The sequence below is a fragment of the Sarcophilus harrisii genome, chromosome 1, assembly GCF_902635505.1.
Source record: "Sarcophilus harrisii chromosome 1, mSarHar1.11, whole genome shotgun sequence".
NCBI lineage: Eukaryota > Metazoa > Chordata > Mammalia > Dasyuromorphia > Dasyuridae > Sarcophilus > Sarcophilus harrisii.
The window spans coordinates 60987754-61004916 of record NC_045426.1 but is presented as its reverse complement, the minus strand read 5'-3'; the positions used below and the strand labels follow the sequence as shown (position 1 = coordinate 61004916).

The following is a 17163-nucleotide window of genomic DNA, read 5'->3' as shown; positions in this document are numbered from 1 at the left end:
TCTGATGATTGGGAGACAGCATAATATAGAGAAAAGCTTATTGACTCTGGAGTGAGAGAGCATGTGTTCAAATCTTACCTCTTAAGCTCCTTATCCTTGTGATCAAATCATTCACTTAATCTGCACTTCAGCTGCCTCCTTTACAACATGATGGGGTTGACATGAATTTATAGTTGAGATATATTCCAGAGGTTTTAGCTTATTTGTAGGAACCTAGGTGAGAGGAAAGACACCTAAAGCATCTAACAAGGAGACATCTTTCCAGGTCTCTCAGGAACATGGAGTTCTTCAGCCAACAATATTCTCCAAGTTGACCCCAAGACTGGAGTGGCTGTGGCCAGAGACTCTGGAACTGTGACACTTTATTATGAGATTGCTGGACTTCTCAAAACATATAAGGAGGTAAGACACCAGGGCAATGGCTACCGGATATGGATTTCCACTTCTAAATATTTCTAACTGTCTCAAGTTAGGTAGATGGAGAAGAGAAAGAACAGGGAATGAAGAACTCAAAGCAAAACTCTATAGAAAGTTCTTCCATTTTAAAATGAACTTGCCAGCTAAAGCTTTTGGTAACAGAGATGTGAAATCATACATTGGTAGGCTGTTCTTGCTAAGCCAGAAAACAGCCTAGAATCACTGCAGTTGGAAATCTGCTAATGAGACATGAAGGCTTAGGAGAGGTTAGGGTAAGATATTCGAGATTGTTAAGTTTCAACCCCATCCCTTTCCCCAGTGCAAAAACTTCCCCCTAGTAAGTCACCTTCTGAATCTTCCAAGAGGTGAACAAAGTCATTTTCTCTTTCTTTACTATTTATCTGCAAACCAGAGTGAATCAATGGAAAGTGCCTGGTCTGTATCCAAATGCATCTCATTTTTATAGTGAGCGTGTGCTGTATTGAATAAGAAAGTTTAACCTAATAGTTTGCATACTTAGCTTAGCTTCCGTGAGACAGCAACTTAATTCCCTTTCTGCAGCATAAGAGATTCAGGTGCTGAACAACTTCTGATTAATAAAGTAGTGATGGTGTGAAAGAATTTCCAGTGTTCACATGGAAGACCTCAAATAATTCAGATGCTTTTTGAAGAAAACTCATCCCTACCTACTGACATCTACTCAGCTCAGGTCCCCTATAATGGAAGCCAAAGGGATGGCACTAGAAACATTTGTGGTCTGTCCTTAGCAGTAACAAAGCCCTCTATGTTCTTGGGATATTAAATACAGCTTTTGCATACTTCATAAGCTGTCTGATTTATTTCAAATTAATGGTAATAAAATGACTTTTTCCTCCATTTGCTGAGAAACTAATTCACCAAACTGAACAAACATCACCTTTATGAAAAATCAGAAAACTCAGGATCTCTGGAAAAAATCAATGCCCACCTTACAGACCGTCATTCCTGTTTTAATTTCTGCTTGTTCAACATGGCCTCCAGAGGACAAAGTGGATTCTTGCTGCAGTCGGTTGTTTGGTTTGGAGTTAGGAATCTTTGTTTTCTGGGTTATTTTCCAGATCTGGATTAGCAACCCCCAAAGGATTGTGGCCACCCATGTCAGCGGCATCCCAACCAACTTTCAGGGCATCACTGCCTCCAAAGTGATAGTTGTAACTGGAGAAAGAAGTGCCAACCTGAGAGGTAATGATCATTCTAATGAATAACATGTTTACCCAGTGCCTCTATGTTTATACAATATTTTTCTTGCAATAATCCCGAGAGTTGGGGAATGCAAGGTTTGTTGTCCCATTTTAGAAAGGAGAAGACTGAGACTTAGAAAGATTAAATATCTTGGATATAGTCACCCGGCTAGTAAAGTGAGGGTGCTGGTGTTCTAATCTTAAGGCTCTTGAGTCCAAATCTTATACACTCTCTACTGTGCCATTTATACCATATGTTATGAGTAGAAGAAACTCCCAGCAATTTGAACCACCACAGTATAAACTCTGAGAAAAGAGAGAAGCTTAACCAAGGTTCTGCATCACCATCAAGCAAATCATGTAGATTTGGTAAAGACAAGGGTAGCATGGTGGAAAGACCACCACTGGATTTGAGATTCAGAGATCTGGATTCAAGTTGTGCTACAAAATAGTCTGTGTAACAAAGGACAGACATCTTAAGCTTTGAATCTCAATTGCCTTAACTCTAAAATATTTACAGCTTCTCCCATACAGGGTTTTGTGAGCCAACAGCCATTTATGCTATAAAGTATTGTATAAGTGACGGGTGGTTGTGCTTTCTAGGTATCAGTGCTTTAGTATTACTACTACTAATAAGAATCCCAATGACTCACACTCTCACACTTGATTGCAGCCCCAAAGGATGTGTTGAAAGGCATCATTGCATAGTGTTTAAGAGGCAGAAGTTTTGGGTTCATATACTAATTCAGACATTTAATAGTCCTTTGACTCTGTGAAGATCAATTAATCTTTTGATGTCTAAGTTTTATTTACTGGAAAATGAGGAGGTTGGATTTGATGAACTCTAACCTAAGGTCTCTTCCAACCCTGAATTTGTGATTTGATCAATGGGGGTATTTTTATCAGTATTTTTCAAATAAGGGAACTGAGACTCAGGATTCCACACCTGATAAAAGACAGAGCTGAAATGTCTTCTGGCCTTATTGACACACATAGACAGAGAGAAAATGGAGAATTCGCATTACTTTCTCCTAGTTCCTATTCTTCCTTTTGGAGTAATTGGACTTTATGTTTCATATGGAAACTTGGCAGGATAGTATTTGTACACCAAATGGATATATTGAAATTTGTCAGTTTTGAACAAAAGATGCATTTCAGTCTCATGGCTGCTAAAGGAGATCTCTTCCTTGCGATGAATAATTCTGGAAACAAACCATCAGCAAGCTTCTAGCAGGTTTTGATGTTTATAATTACTTTTTTTAAAGTGATTCTACCAACCACTAAGCCTCTCTTGTCCATTACCAATCTTGACAACAACTGGGAAAAAAATGCTGTTTTTAAAACCACTTAACTGGTAAAATTAATATCATCATTCTTGTTCTGATTAATGATCCAGACTTTATTACATCACTGTGGCCTTTTTTTCTTCAACATAGTACAAGTGCATGACATTCTGTTGTTGTCGAAATGATATTTAGTGTATTATTTGAGAACTACTGGCCTATTGATGTCCAGAAATAAATTACCCCTCCTTATGGCTGACAGGGGGAAAAAAAGAATGCATTAGTGGAGCTTGTTCAGCCACCTCATAAGGTACAAGATCTAGAACAGATGCTGAAATGAGCTGAAATCATCAGTGATTCAATATGACCTACACATCTGACAATTTGTCCCTTCCTTTCATATCGTTATAGAGCTTACAGTAATACTTTTGCTTCCTGTGTACAAGGCCAGAGAGCCTCGTGTTTGTTATAATACTTGGTTAGAAGATAAGTCAGGGCAAATGAGCTTAGTGGGTAGAGCAAGTGATTGGCCTTGGAGCCAGGAAAATCTCTGTCACATACAAGCTTTGTGACTCTGGTCAAGTCACTTAACCACTTATGACTCCAGACAAGTTTCTGAGATTAAAACAATCCTTCTTTTTTACCTTCTGAATCCAATTCTCCCTGTGCAACAAGAGAACTGTTCGGTTCTGCCCACATATATTGTATCTAGGGTATATGGCGACATATTCAACATGTATAGGACTTCTTGCCATCTGGGGGAGGAGGTGAAGGGAAAGAGAGGAAAAGTTGGAACAGAAGTGAGTGCAAGGGATAATGTTGTAAAAAAAATTACCCAGGCATGGGTTCTGTCAATAAAAAGTTATAATAAAAAAAAAATCCTTCACAAAGTGTGTGATCTGGACATCCTTTCAGGAAGTTTGAAAGGACAAAATTATTTTCATAATAATAAATTTCAATTGATTATAACATAAAAAAACTCTTAGAGTCTTCTATAATTTTAAAGAGTTTAAAGGAACCACAGTAGCAGCAATACTGTAAAAATAATCAAGTGTGAAAGGCATAATAACTCTAATCAGCACAATGACCTACCATAATTCCAAAGGACACGTGATGAAAAATGCTCTCCACCCCCAGAGGAAGGCCTGATGGTACAGATTGAAGCATATTTTTTCTGTCTTTTTCTTTTCTTTTTTTTTCCCAGAATATGGCTAATGTGGAAATTTATTTTTTCACGATTTTATATTTGTAATGAATATTGTGTTTCTTGCCTTTTCAATAGGTAGGGGAGGGAAGGGGGAAAGAAGAGTCTGAGACTGAAAAGAAAAGGGGTTCTGAGACCAAAAAGTTGAACTAAGATGTAGAGAAGTACTGATCTTCATTAGGAGAAAGTGTTTCCTGTGACAGTGAGACCACAAGTCCAATCTTGATCATGTCCCTATTTAGAAAACATTAAGAGAAGGTCATGGAAGAGAAATGTATGTAGACAAAGAAATGAATAAATGTATATAGACAAAGAAATGAGTTTGCCCAAATAGCTGGGAAGACATGGTGACTCCCTGTGTCACAGAGCTGTTCTTGTCTCTTCTCATCACATTCCTACCTGTTGTCTCTAGGGGAATGCTCACCAGCCCAGGTAGAAACCATTGTTGAACTTCATCCTGAAACCCTCATCAGCTGTCAGCTCCAGTTCAACCAGGAAGTATTCGATTTTCCAGCATATGACATTTTCACTACAGAACCTGGATTTGATGCATCTTTAGGTAAACTTGGCAAACTCTGAGCATTGACATGATCCCAGGAAGTAGCTATAACTTGAGAAAATATCAAGACACGGAGCCTTTTGTTCACAAAAACCATCTACCAAGACAGGTCTATGTTTCTGATAATTCAACCTGAGGAAATTAATGTTGGCACTTGGGCTTATGACTGGGTGCTGCTGCCATGGGGAATTTATTTTTTCTAAACTGTCTGATCCTCTGTCATCTTTAGTGTTGCTATTGCAGTGATTCTCAGGAATAGTCTGAGAACTCTTGCTGTGATTCTCAGAAATGCTTTGGTTTAGAAGGATACCTGGTGGCATTGGATATTGCATAGATCCTGCCAAACTAGCTTAGAGAAGAGCTGCTGCCTGCCCAGGGGCATCTGAACCCCAGCTAAACAGTGAGAGAAAAGTTGCTTCTTGCTGAGTCATGAGCAAGCTCTGAGAACTCGGCAAGGTCAGGGTCCAGCTCCTCGAAAGTTTAGGTGTGGAAATGTACCTGAAAGCTGGCTGTTTCTCTCTTCCATCACTGCCTCAGCTGGCAAAAGCTGCAGATCTTTAACAATACTGGCAACTGGACAGAGGCCATTTTGACACAAACTTATTTCTCAGTGGTTTCCTTAGTGCCATTTTTCTTCAGGTTCCTGGTTGCCAAGGATTTTATCATATTTACCCAGAAGCTACCACCGAACCTGGCACAAAGTTTGATCCTCATCAAACATCATGGCACCAAGTGAATTAATTTTAAAATTATTAAGTGGCTACTTTGTGCTGAGCGCTAAGGATGATACAAATGTCTAATTCATACTCTATGCCCTCAAGGATATTTAGAATCCAGGGAAGATGCTAAGACAATTATATAAATCATTAATGAATCCAAATATAAGTGCAAAAAAATGTATTCTTGGGATTGAGAAATATCTTCAGAACTGGATAGATTAGAGAGAGGATATCCTAGGTAAAGTTGCATTTGATCTCTTGTAAAATGGGTAGACTTTCAATGAGTAGAGATTGTAAAAATAACACTATCAAAGACATGAAGGTAACATGTAGTCATGTAATGGTGAGTGGCCAGAGCATTGAGTACATGAAGATTACTAATGTAAGCAAAAGCTGGACCCGTAGTTTACTGTCAGTTTTTGATCAGCCTTGATTGCCAGGCTAAAGAATTTGGACTTTATTCAAGTAGACTGCAAGGAGCCACTTAAGTTTTTTGAGTAGAGGACTGTCATGGCAACAGTGTGTGTAATATAGTCAAGGAGATAGAAAGATCCAGGAATATTTTATCATAGTAGAGGACTGATGATAAAACATTTTACACACCTTCTGACTGAAAGATAAGGCATTCAAGGTGAGACTCAAGCCTCTGTTGGGTAGGGTAGAAATAAAGGATATAAAAGGAGGTGGGAATGTTGGGGCACGGTGACTAATTGGAGGATCAAGGATTATTGGAGGAATAATGGAGGAAGATGGAAGATCATAGATCAATTGGTGAATAAACAAGCATTTTTTAAGTACCAGTTCTATGACAACTGAAATGTTGTCATAGGAAATGTCTATTGTAGCATAGGGAGGATTGGATCTTTATCTCAGTCTAGATGTGAGAAAACTCCTATGTCCCAATGCCATTTGGCATCCTCTCAACACCTTGCACAGTTGCCTTACAGAGTTCCTAACCAGTCAGAAATGATATCATAGCTGACCTAAGGCACCAGGGATTCAAGCATGGTGTGTCTAACCTTTTAGCATGTGCTGAATATACAAAGTCTGAAACTCTCATTCTTCCAGGCCAGTACACCTGCTCCATCATGATGCACAGGCTAACTGACAAGCAGCTCAAACACCTCAGCATGAGGAAAACAGCCCTCTTGGTAACAGCTTCTCTCCAGGACAGCCACTTCTCTGGAGAGCAGATCAGTGCTGAAGTACCCTTCAACCCTGGGCTCTACGCTGACCAAACAGAAATCCTGTTAAGTAACCATCATATGAGCTCAGAGGTCAAAATATTTGGAGCCATGGAGATTCTTGAAAATCTTGAGGTGAGTGGTTTTGGTTTTATTTGTTTGTTTTTGTGTTTTTTAAAAGAAGTAGATTTCTTATTTTAGGTCCCCTTGGGCAAACCTAGAGAATTTTATAAAACTTTATTAAGCAGTAGTCAAAATCCCATGCTTGATTTTTATACATGCATTTATTATGAAATTTTTGATTTATAACTTCTAATAAAAGATACCTTTCCATATTTTCCCATAAAAACAGCTAAACAAAAATGCTAATAGAGAATTTGCAATTAGCATGACAAAACATGGAATTTTCTGTTTTTCTACTATTTCTTAACTTAACAGAACAGTCTGCACTTTCTGATCAGGACAAACATTGCCAATTAGGCATGGCTTGAGTTTTGTTTCCACCAGTGTTGTCTTCATTTACAGTCACAGTGGATCAGGTTTTGTTTTCTTCTCTCTACATTAGTTCATACAAATCTTCCTGTTTCTCTGAATTTTTCATATTTGTTGTAACTTGTAGCATAATAACATGGCATTACATTTATATGTTGTAACTTGTTCAGACATTTTGGATTATGTAGATTTCCAAGACAGGCTACTCTGGGACCAAATTCAAGAAAAATAGGATAAGAAGGACCATTGTTATAGTCTTAACCAATTCACTGAGTCTTTCTTGAATATCCTACTCAGTAAACCACCAAAAGACTCCAGATAGACACAAAAAGACATATTGTCAATATTGTTATCCTTGGTCCATAAATGTGCATGTATGGGTGTACATCACATAAGTATGTATGCACATAAATATTTATGGATGTGAGTATGTATATGTGAATGAAGGGATGGATGTAGTGCTTTACTGTTTGGAAAGGACTTTACTCATAATAGCTCCTGAGAGGTAGGTAGCATAAGCCCTATTTATCTTTTTTTTTGGTAAAGAAAGTTCATGAAGGCAAAGAAGCTCACCCATAGCCATACAGGGAAGAGAAGGAAATAAGCATTTATTAAGTGCCTACTATTGCCACCCACTGTGCTAAGTGCTTTATAAATATTATTTTAATTGAGCATCACAGTAACCATGGGAGGTAGATGGACTTGATAGACAAGGATGAAGTGACTTGCCAAGAGTCACATTGATAGGAAGCATTTGCTGCTGGATTGGAACTGTCCTCTGTCCACTGCTCCATCCGCTGTCTAGTAAGGGTGGAACTCTGACTTGCATCTAGATTTTCTAATTGCAAATCCTGTGTTCTTTCCCCAAAACCACAACACATTTATTATCAGAGGAAACCGTTTCTTTAAATGGTCCTAGTAATTAATCTGTCCCTTTAAGTCTTTTTATTTCCTTTTTTTTGCTGTTTTATTGTTTGGAGATAGGGTACCAAGGGGAAAAGAGCCAGGTGTTTGCTGGATAATTAGCAGTGTCCATTCCCTTAAATACACACACACACACACACACACACACACACAAAATACCACCTCCACCATCACTGCCACCGCCAGCACCAGACAGAAAGTGAAGATGAAAGACCTGTCTATTCCCTGACCTCCATAGATAGGCGTGCAGACCATTTCTCTTCTCATTCAGTTTGCATATGATAAGGGAGGCCTTGATCAAAGAATCTCTTTCCATCTAGGGACCACTAATTAATGCAGGCTTTAGACACATTATCTTATTTAATCCCTTGGAGGTATGCGATGCTTAATATTTCCAACATCCCTGATTGCAGTGATTTGGGCCCCTTTTACCCACTATATATATTATAGGACTTGCTCTACTTGAAAAATTCACCACCTTATTGCAATATGATGATGAGCCTCTATAAAAAAAGACTGAAAAGTACAACCTATTAAAAGAAACACGGTTTCCAGTGCTGTTCACACAGTAGGCACTTAATAAATGTTGACTGATAAATGACTTTCTTGGAGGGAGTTATTCTGGGAGAGTTCATATTAATTTTGTCTTGTGTAAAACGGTTCTTTATTAAACCAGGATGAGATGAATCTGTCCTTACCCGAGAGGAACATATCTAAATACAAACAGTAAAAATTGACACCACTGTACTCCTCCCAAAACACACATGCATGCATATTTGTATGTCTAATTATATCTAATATATTCTGCACATTGAGAAATGTCTTTCTATCAAAATGCTTCTAGGGTGGAGGAAGGATCCCTGAAAAAAAGCATCAGGAGACCCATATTTTAATAGTAGCTCCATCAGTCACTGACTTGATATGCTTAAGTGCTGTGGGCTAGGTTTTCTCAGCTGCAAAATGGTAACAAGAATCCTCTCCCTGCCTATTTTTCCCAGGGTTTGGAAAATCAATGAGATCCTACATGTAAAAGTATTGTAGTTATAACTTGATAGATAATTAGGGGTGTGTGTGTGTGTGTGTGTGTGTGTGTGTGTAAGGTGTCTCAAGTTACATAGTGGAAAGAATTTTGAACTTGGAAGTCAAAAAAACTATATCAGAGTCCCAAATCTGCTACCATACTAACTCGGTAACAGTAGACAAGTTCCTTCCTCACTGTGGGCCTCAGTTCTCAGCTTTCCTCATCACTCTCATTGTTTCACTCCCCATCTGGGTGAATTCTTTTCCTGGCCACCATCTTCTAGAAGTATGTTTAGTCCATCTCCCTTTTAGAAGGTATGCTTCCTGAGGGGCAGAGACAGTTTTTCTTTTATATTTGTAACTTCGGTACTTGGCAGAAAGCAAGCATCTAACAAATACATTGCATTCATATTATCAATTTTGGTAGGAAAAATGTTGGTAGAAAAAAGGTTTGCAGCAAAATAACTGTTAGGACATGTATACTTATTTTGTATTTAATTTATACTTTAACGTATTTAACATGTATTGGTCAACCTGCCATCTCGGGGAGAGGGTAGGGGAAAGGAGGGAAAAATTGGAGCAAAAGGTTTGGCAGTTGTCAATGCTATAAAATTACCCATACATAAAACTTCTAAATAAAAAGCTATAATTAAAAAAAAAAAGAAAAAAGGTTTGCAAATGGCAAAGAGTCCATTAATGTGAGCTGTTATTATTGATATTATTAAGGATGTGTTTTTTTTGGACTGGTCTTTTGATTTCATCAGTAAGAAACTCCTCAGTAGGAAATGCTCGTACAGAAGAAGACCAGCTCCTTCTCTGCAGTTTTAGGCTAAGAGCAGTAGTGTTAAACTCAGTCCAGAACTATCTAAAAATCCCTGCTGGCACATGTTGCCCTAGAAAACCACAGATTAACATTATCTATCTTCTGTTGTGTTTTTCTGTGTTGAGTTAGGTACCTCACCAGTTACATGTCGGTCTAGTTTGGGCTGCACTTAGGAGTGTTTCAGAGTGCATTCAGCCTATTGCCTCATGTCTGACACCTCTGTCTCTCTTGGAGAATTATCTGGGGCTCTGAGAGCTTATATAAGTTGGCCAGGATCATCTAGCCCATTATGTGTCAGTTGTGGCTTGAATCCATGTCACTCTGACTCTGAGACTGACTGTCCTTTGTGCCATCGCTGCCTTTCCTACATGTCATTATTAGTTATGATGATTATAAGTATCCTGAGCTTTTCTTTAGATGACAAAACACAAAATAAGTGTAATGTTACAAAAACTCAGTCTAGAGCAATAGGCCCTTCAAGATGTGCGTTTTTCCCCAAGGAAGGCTTTTCTTTCCCTAGGTGAAATCTGGGTCACCAGCAGTGGTTGCCTTCGTGAAGGAGAAGTCCTATGGATTGCCCAGCTTTGTCACCTACACCATCAGCATCTCTGATCCAATGATCCTTAGCCAGAGATCCTCATCTACCACACTGACCATTTCCAGCCCCATGACGGACCAGTCCATCACTCTCTCAGTCACCATGGTCTATATGACTGACAGGCGAAGTTCTGGTCAGCGTAAGTTCATTCCTGTGCCCATGTAGCCCTTGGGGAGCAGATGGTTTTGCCTAAGGGTGGTGGTAGAGAGGAGAAAAGGGGAGGCTTATTGATTTAGCCCTCAGCTGGGTCAGTCTGAGGTAAAAGGGTACCAAGTATAGCCTCCTCCTTCCCTTTGTGCAAAATAGAAGGAATTCCTTTGGTTTCTCCCCTACTGAAGATTTCTGACCCTTCCCAGCCAGCTGGCAGCTGCCCGAAGGTGCCAGTTTTTCTCTCCTATGACTTAATTTTTCATGAGTCTAACCTAGGACTTCAGGTTTTCAAAACTGCTTTGCATTTCTAGGCTGTGGTGACAGCCTCGGTGGCAGTTCCATCTATCCTGAGCTATCACTGACAGGCATATTCAGAGCACACGTGGCTTCCCATTCGTAATCTGAGCAAATCAAGGGATTCAAATGAGGCACGTTTACAGAAGGAGATAGTGTGTGAGCTCAGGGCAGGGAGAGAAGGCTTGTTTGAGTAGATTAAGGTGCTGGGACACTATTTATAACCTGCACAACAACAGAGATTTCCTTTCCAATTGATTCCACAGAAGGAGCCAGCCTTTTCCAACACTTCCTCGACTCCTATCAAGTCATGTTCTTCACGCTTTTTGCACTGCTGGCAGGGACAGCTATTATGATCATAGGTAAAATATTATATTCGTGTGTTTCCCAACTTGTACATCATTTCTATTGCCTGATCTAAATAAACCGTTGCATGTTTTTCAGTTTACCATGCAGTTTTCTCACCCAAAGAGCACAATACACACCCTGCCTTCACCCCAAGAGCGAGCCCTTCACATAGTCCTAACAGTAAGTAATTATTGAGTAAGTTTAATAAATGGGAGGGGGGAAGTATGATAGTGTAGGCATTGTCACAGGATGATGTTTCCCCAACAGAATGGCCACAAAGGAGATGAGCTCTGTTCTCAGGCAGCCCTAGCACCTTTCCTGTTGCTGTATGGCTAAATTCTACCTTCAGCAATACTTGCACACACATGTGATATTACACACATTACTTGCAGTTCCAAAAGAAAAGACAGCACCTTTTTTCCCCAAATAGATGGCTAAATAAGACTCCTATATTTAGAACTGGAAGAGACCTCAAGAGTCATTTACCTCAAGGTCACCTTGTTAGCATACAACATTCATTCAGTATCCAGTTAAGCAATTTCTATTTTGCTGAACCTATGTGCTGGGTTATGTTTTAAGTCATTCTTCCTGGAAAACCTTTTAGAGACATGTGTGCCTCATATTCTAAAGGTACTACTCCATGACACTGACTGAGTCTCATGAGAAACATTAAATGTTTGCAGAAGAGCCTTTCTCAGAATCTTTCTTAAACGAATTGGCAAAATGCTTGACAGTGCCCAGTAAATATTGAAGCCCCAGCATGGCCATATCTAGATTCTTTTCCCTTGGGAAGGCCTACTTACTAGCCTGAAACAAAATTAAATTTTGTTTAGCTCTCTGGCATCTTTCCAGCATAGTATAATGCGAAGAAAAGTAGAAGCCAAGAAATTTGGAGTCTCATTCCATTTCTGCCCCTAGTTCTGTTTGACCTTAAGCAAGTTGTCTCCCTTCTCTCAGCCTCAGTTTCTCCATCTGTAAAATAAGGAGGTAAATCAGGGTTTCTTAATCTTTGTGTTATAGCCCCCTGGTATCTATAGATCCCTTTTCAGAATAATGTTTTAAATGTAAAATAAAACATGTAGAGCTACAAAAAATATACTGAAAATATTATCAAAACATTTTTTAAGCAAATTTATAGATAACAGGTTAAGAACCCTGGACTAAACAATCTGTAAGATGAGCCCCAGCAGTTCTAATATTCAGGTGATTCTAAATGACAATGTTCTGAAGTTCAGGGAAAAAGTCTTTCTTTCATTGTTCCTGTGGCCTGGAGAACATGATTCTTAGTAGGTAGTTAATGAATTCAGACTTCATTGACCAGCCGTGAATTAGGTTCATTAGCTCCAGAGCACTGCAGTACTAAACCACAGCCAATATTCACCATCAGGGAGGTCAAGAGAAGAGAGTCACAGAATTACAAACTGTTAGATCTGTAAGGAACTTTAGAAACCATCTGTTCCAACCTCTTCTATTAGATTTCTTCCACCAACATTTATTAAGCAACCACTATATGCTGACTATTGTAACAAAGTGCTTGCAACATTGTGCTAGTCGTTAAAGAGAAGGAAGCTGAGGTCTAGAGAGTGAAAGTAACTTGCCTCAAATCACACACAAGTTAGAAGGAGAATAGGAACCAGATCTGCCTCCTGGGCCAGGAAGTCTAAATGAACTGGCAAAGCTGATCCCGCTTGGAATTAGCAACACTGAAATTAGGGGGAAGCCGTCTCAGAACTTGTTCTGTGTAGGAAACGACATGATACAAAATTATAACCAGTCACATTTTATGAATTAAATGAAGTCTTTTTTATTTTAATGTCATATTTTAATGTTATTTACATGAGCTGAATTTCCATGCACATATGCTGTGTGGACATTTTATCATGCCATAAATAAATCATGAGGTTATAGAAGGTTATGGGGAAATCACCTAATTTTCCAGGTGGAAAAAAAAAATACTCCACGAAAAATTATCAGTAAAAACAGTTTTTGGCAACTGATTCCTTTCCTCCTCTGAGTTCCTGTATATAGCAGGTTGCTGTAGCAAGTCACTTATCCTTCCCTCTCTCTTCTAGGTTTTGTTACTCCCCCTCCGATGCCTTACAGCACTGTGCCCCACAATCGAAAAACCAGCCCCCCCTTCAGACTGTGGAGCCCTGATTACGCTTCCCATTAAAGTCTGCTGAAAGAAGCTCGCCCCAGAGAAAACGACCATTCGGGAAAAACACAGAAAGACTTTAGTGCCTTTAATAATAATCAGATAAATGTATTCACACTGGAGACATCCATCCCAGTGAGATTGGAATAATTCTCAAGTTGGATCTGATGTGTTGGAATTCGCTAGTTCTGTGTTTCAAACCTTGCTTCTTAGCTTCTTTTGTAAAATGCATAGTTATTTTCCATGTTCCCATCGGTTCTTAAAAGTCCTAGAAACTCTGCATCAGTTTTGATTTTAAAAACAGGTTGCTCAGGGTTCTTGGACGATGCTTTTTTTCCCCCTCATATCCTAAAATTGTGCTATTTCACATGCCTTGGGCAGTTAGAAGCTTCATTTAAAGTCTGTGGTAGAAAAGGCTAAAGGCTAATCTAATGTAGTAGGGCCATATGCCTTGGGGAAGGGGCTTTTTGCATTTCATTTTCTCCCTGTGAAAACTAATTCCCCCTTAGCCTGGTTGTTAAGTAAGGGAAGTAGTGAAATGGAAAAAAAAAAATGTGAATATCCTATATTCTGAAAGCCTCAATTTTTCTTTTTGAGTCTAAATCATAGTGTCAGTAAGACTCAGGAATGCACTGCCTTGCTGGGTGCTCTCAATATTTTAGCCTTACAATGTGACTCAGAATTATCATTTGGAAGTGGGCATTTATTTTCCTTTGCAAATGTGAATAGAGTCTGTCTTCTATGTTTCAAAAGGGAAAAATAAGTATTAACATTGTCTTTTGTCTACAGCTATGGCCTCTTACCTTGTAAAGCAGGCATCTCATGCTAGAGATGAGCTTAGTTGGCATCTTCTTAATGCAAGAATGGTGCTTTCATTATTCAGGAAACACTCTTCATCAGAAGGATAAGACGTGGTAGGGGTTTTTATTTTTTTCATTTTTTAAAAATATTTGCTCTTTTGTCCTGTTAAAGCACAAAATTGCAATTGTGTGTTTTTAGTATTTTTTTTTTCACATCCAAGTACCTCAGCAGACATTGAGCCTCTGTCTTTCTCCACTGTAAAAAGATGGCCATCCTTTTCCTGGGAGTCCTTTAGCTAATCTCATACGAGTGACTCTCTGGGATTTGCTGGCCTCTCTACAAAATGCACTGAGCTCTTCTAGACCAAGGGGCAGGAGGCAGGAGTTTGGGAGTGTGGAGGGCAGTTTGCTTCAGCCCTGAGAAGCTCCTTGTAGAGAAGAGGATGACTAAAAAGCCAGAGGAATTGGTGGGAGACAGAGAAAGGGTTAGAGAACCCACCAACCCCAGCAATAAATTCAGAACACCATTCAGAAGAGTGAAACATTATCTCAATCCTGGAAGAAATTTCCTTCTTAGTTATCAAACATAAGGCTCTCAGAAATGTAGCTACTACTCCCTGAGACTGTGACTTAAAACATGGCCTACATTTGTCTTTGTCCATAGAGTGGTGACCACTGGCTGAGTGGGCGATGGTGCTTCTGAAAATAAAGCTGAACAGATTTTTCTTCAGAATGTGGCCACACCACGGTCAGAAAATCCACTTGCCCTTTTCTGATAGAGAATGTACCAAATATATGAGATAATCTTGTAGGTCTCCTTTAGAACTGTGGATTTGTACGACAGTCTCTGTGACATTCTTTGTTGTTGTTTTTTTAATACATTATGTAATTAACCATTGAGAAGGCAATGTGATGTCACCCTCTTCCTTCAAAGTGGGGTTATGTAATTTATTTTCCATTGCATAAGGAAGGAAGAATTGTGCCTTGTGTACTATGTGAGCTTGAAACTGACAACTTGGATGTAAATATGAGCATTTTTACTTGCTTTATTTAATAAAGCTGTATGAGATTCTTTAATCGGTGTGGTCATTACTGACTCTTTATTATGGGCTGAGTTAAATAAGAATGCAGAGATCCTATCAATCTATCAGAAAGCATTTATTAAATAGCTGCTATATGCCTGCCTCTGGGCTAAACACCAAGGATACAAATGCAGATTCTACTGTCAGCTGAAAGGGACTCTAGACTGGGAAGTTCAACTCCTGATCTTTCAGACCACACCTCTGGGGCCCAGAGAAGTCAAAAACAGATCGATTGAACACGGTAGCAAACAGTTGCTTTCAGATCCAGACCCCAGGTTGTCTGTCTTCCAAGCTAACATTCTTTCCTTGGCATTTTGTTGTCATCTCTTACTTGCTTTGCTTCACATTCCTGATATTTTGGGAGCATTTGAACACACTAAAGAAGAATTAAACATGACATTTGTTACCAACCAAATGTCCATTTGTTCTCATTGTTGTTCAGTCATTTTCTATAACGTCCAATTCTATGTGAGACTATTTGGAGTTTTGGGGGGGTTTTATTTGTTTTTTTGAAAAGATACTGGAGTGGTTTGCCATTTCCTTTTCCAGCTCATTTTACAGATGAGGAAACAGAGGTCCCAGGGTGAAGTGCTCATTTGAGGGCAGGTTTGAATTCAGGAAGTTGGCTTGGTCCTGGTACTCTATCCACCATGCTACCTACCTGCCCTATCCTCATTGAACCAGGAAGAATGATCAGTAGCAATGTTTTCTGCAGCTTATCCCCTCTAGTGAACCCATCCTTTGAGAGTACACCGAGATCATTCCTCTAGATATGGACTCATAAAAATGAAGAATTGCCTAGAGATCCCTAACCAACCTCTTTTTTTTTTTTTTTTTTTTTTTGGCAAGGGGTTGTATTTATTTTCATATTCTTTTTTTCATATTATTTTGACATTTTATGATTTATTGACCACATTGCTCCCAACAACCCCATGAGCTAGGCAGTAAAAGTATTTTAATCTTTATTTTACAATAAAAAAAAAAATTGGACAGATTTTAAATGTAGCTGAACCAGGAATTCAAGTCAAGTTTTCTGCATTTAAAACAGATATCAAGAAACTGACATCATAGAATCACAATTTCGGTGTTGAAAGGGAGCTCTAAGGCCATTGTTCCAACTAAGATTGCCTTCTACTTACGCTTCTTATATCTTGTATGTTATTTTCATATTATCTTGCCCATAAGATATGTGAGTTCCTTGGTGGGTAAGGACTATTTTTGCTTTTCATTGAGCGTCCCACACTTAGTACAGTGCCTGACACAAAGTGTTGTGGTTCATCCTTTATTTTTGAAGAGGTCCAATGACATCACTGGGTGATGTCTTGATTTGTGTGTAAGTTGGATTTAAATGAGGCAGAGCTACATAGAGTTGTCAGCCTCGTTCTCTCTTGCAGAGTCACCAAAGTCCAGGTGCCAAGACAAAAGCCATGATGCCTTCATGGTCATTGAAACAAATTGTTATCTATCCAGTCAGTGGAAGAAGTTTTAAAGTGCTTGTGGTAGACATCCCCCTCATTCACCGATTGGTTTGAGGCCTGTAAGTTACCTTCAACCTGATTTGGCCCATCTGCTGAGAGGGTTACTGGGAAGTGGGCACTGTGCATGCTACAGCTTCTTAGAGCTACAGGTAAGAGATGTTCAGTAGACAGCAAAGGTGTCTGAGAAGGGCTCAGCAAGCTCTCACACCAGAGGTACCAGTCTCTCTTGAACACCTCATATATCCCATAATAAATGCTTGATTAATGATTAATTGGTTAACTGAGCTGCAATTGAGAATGAATCTCTTCTGCTACATACCTACCAAGTGAAGATCAACTTTTCTTAAAGACCTCACCTGAGGAAAAACCAGATATATCTTTACTATCCACACAATGTCAGAAGGAAAAAGTAA

At 39.1% G+C, this 17163-nt stretch overlaps 1 protein-coding gene across 1 annotated transcript in view; it reads left to right on the top strand.

The window, feature by feature from the left end:
• Positions 1-15267, top strand: part of NUP210 (nucleoporin 210) — a 148176-nt gene extending 132909 nt beyond the window's left edge. Inside the window, exons 33-40 of the mRNA XM_031956678.1 lie at positions 266-402; positions 1515-1638; positions 4537-4683; positions 6471-6721; positions 10366-10582; positions 11154-11249; positions 11332-11415; positions 13308-15267. Coding sequence (XP_031812538.1) covers positions 266-402; positions 1515-1638; positions 4537-4683; positions 6471-6721; positions 10366-10582; positions 11154-11249; positions 11332-11415; positions 13308-13408 — 1157 coding nt within the window. The 3' untranslated portion in view covers positions 13409-15267. The remainder of the gene's footprint in view (positions 1-265; positions 403-1514; positions 1639-4536; positions 4684-6470; positions 6722-10365; positions 10583-11153; positions 11250-11331; positions 11416-13307) is intronic.
• Positions 15268-17163: the final 1896 nt, after the last annotated feature.